General features: G+C 36.1%; 1 protein-coding gene across 1 annotated transcript; it reads left to right on the top strand.

The window, feature by feature from the left end:
• Positions 1-402: 402 nt before the first annotated feature.
• On the top strand, positions 403-939 carry Tsp_14865 (hypothetical protein). Its single transcript, XM_003368876.1, has one exon. It carries the CDS (start codon positions 403-405, stop codon positions 937-939), a length of 537 nt encoding a protein of 178 aa, XP_003368924.1.
• Positions 940-1,437: the final 498 nt, after the last annotated feature.

The following is a 1,437-nucleotide window of genomic DNA, read 5'->3' as shown; positions in this document are numbered from 1 at the left end:
TGGCTGAAATGGTGATCCGCTTGGAAAGGTATTGCAGCAAAGAGAAATGGCCCAATTTCAGGTGAATTATTCCATAAAAATGGCGAAGATCGCGACACAGGGATGGAAAAACGTGGCCTTATGGTTTATCAAGCAATTTCGTAAAACCAAGAGTTCAACAGAGAAAATTAGCCTTGACCAATTGGAAGGTAAAATTAATTAATTAATTAATTGATGGATTGGCGGTTGGGGATAAAATTGAAAATCAACCATTCTGGAATCTTCTTTCGTAAATATAGGGATTATCGAAAAGAATACGGGGGTTGAAAAGGGCTAGAAATATCATCTGGCATGGAAATTGGGCAAATAATTCGGATTGGCGCAAAAAAGGTCCCAGTAAATCAGAAATCAGAAAGTACGGAAATGGTACTTTCGACCAAGGGATATGATACAAGCAGAGCCGGTAGTAAAGAGAAATTGACAAGCAATCACGTATCGGGCGATCAGAAGTCGAAAGAAGAAGAAGAAGAAGAAGAAGAAGAAGCTGAAGAAAATCACAAAGCGGAACGACAACAGCATCGAGCAGTTTCGATGTACGAAAGCGCTAAAATTGATCAAATCCCACAACCAGCATCATTAGCGAAAAATAACAGCAAAAGAGAAGAAATGAATTCCATGGAAACGCGACTGTCTGAAAAATGGAACTATATTTTGACCCAATCACAACTTGCAGCTAAAGAACAACAACAACAACAGAACAGTCGTCGTATGGGATGGACACGCCCATCGAATTTATCGACGACAAGCTTACAAATTGACCAACCGAAAGAGAAACCAATTTATGCACAACGACGAAGCATATATTTCACCAATATATTCAAATCGCAGAAAGAGTCGAACAATGTCGGTACAGAATTGAAAACGAATCCGCCCTCCAGTTCTACAAATTTGCCAGTATAAATTGATCCTGCCACCGTTTGCATGCTAAGAAAAAGAAAATGAAACAAAGCAAATAACCAAAACAAACTGACCAATCAAATAATGAGATGCCTTAAAAATTGGAAAAGCTCTGAGCGCCCAAGGCGTTTTTTGACATTGCACATTGGAGCACACACACACACACTCAACTTATTTCTCTGCTTCAACATTTCTGTTATCTTTCGTTTCAATACAATTTGACTGTTCAAAATTGCTTGATAAAAACAAACATATAAATAAAATTCAAAAAAAAAAGTAATAACATTTCTATTATTTCAACTAATTGATTGATGCTGATGTCCGTAGTTGGATCAGGATTAATTAATTCGTCTATAGAAAAAGCTCAAGATGGAAAAATAATAATCCCACAAATTGAATATAAATTGAAAAATAATCCGCTGTATCAATATTCTATTTTTTAGAAAAAATACCCATCAACCAATTCCCATTCCTAGATATTCCATTTCTTAAAGTTAATAA

The sequence above is a fragment of the Trichinella spiralis genome, assembly GCF_000181795.1.
Source record: "Trichinella spiralis strain ISS 195 chromosome Unknown Scfld1729, whole genome shotgun sequence".
NCBI lineage: Eukaryota > Metazoa > Nematoda > Enoplea > Trichinellida > Trichinellidae > Trichinella > Trichinella spiralis.
The sequence above is the reverse complement of the archived record's forward strand: the minus strand, read 5'-3'. Positions and strand labels throughout refer to the sequence as shown.

Excerpts from the sequence above, each read along its gene's own strand:
- Tsp_14865 (XM_003368876.1), top strand. The coding sequence starts at position 403 with ATGGTACTTTCGACCAAGGGATATGATACAAGCAGAGCCGGTAGTAAA.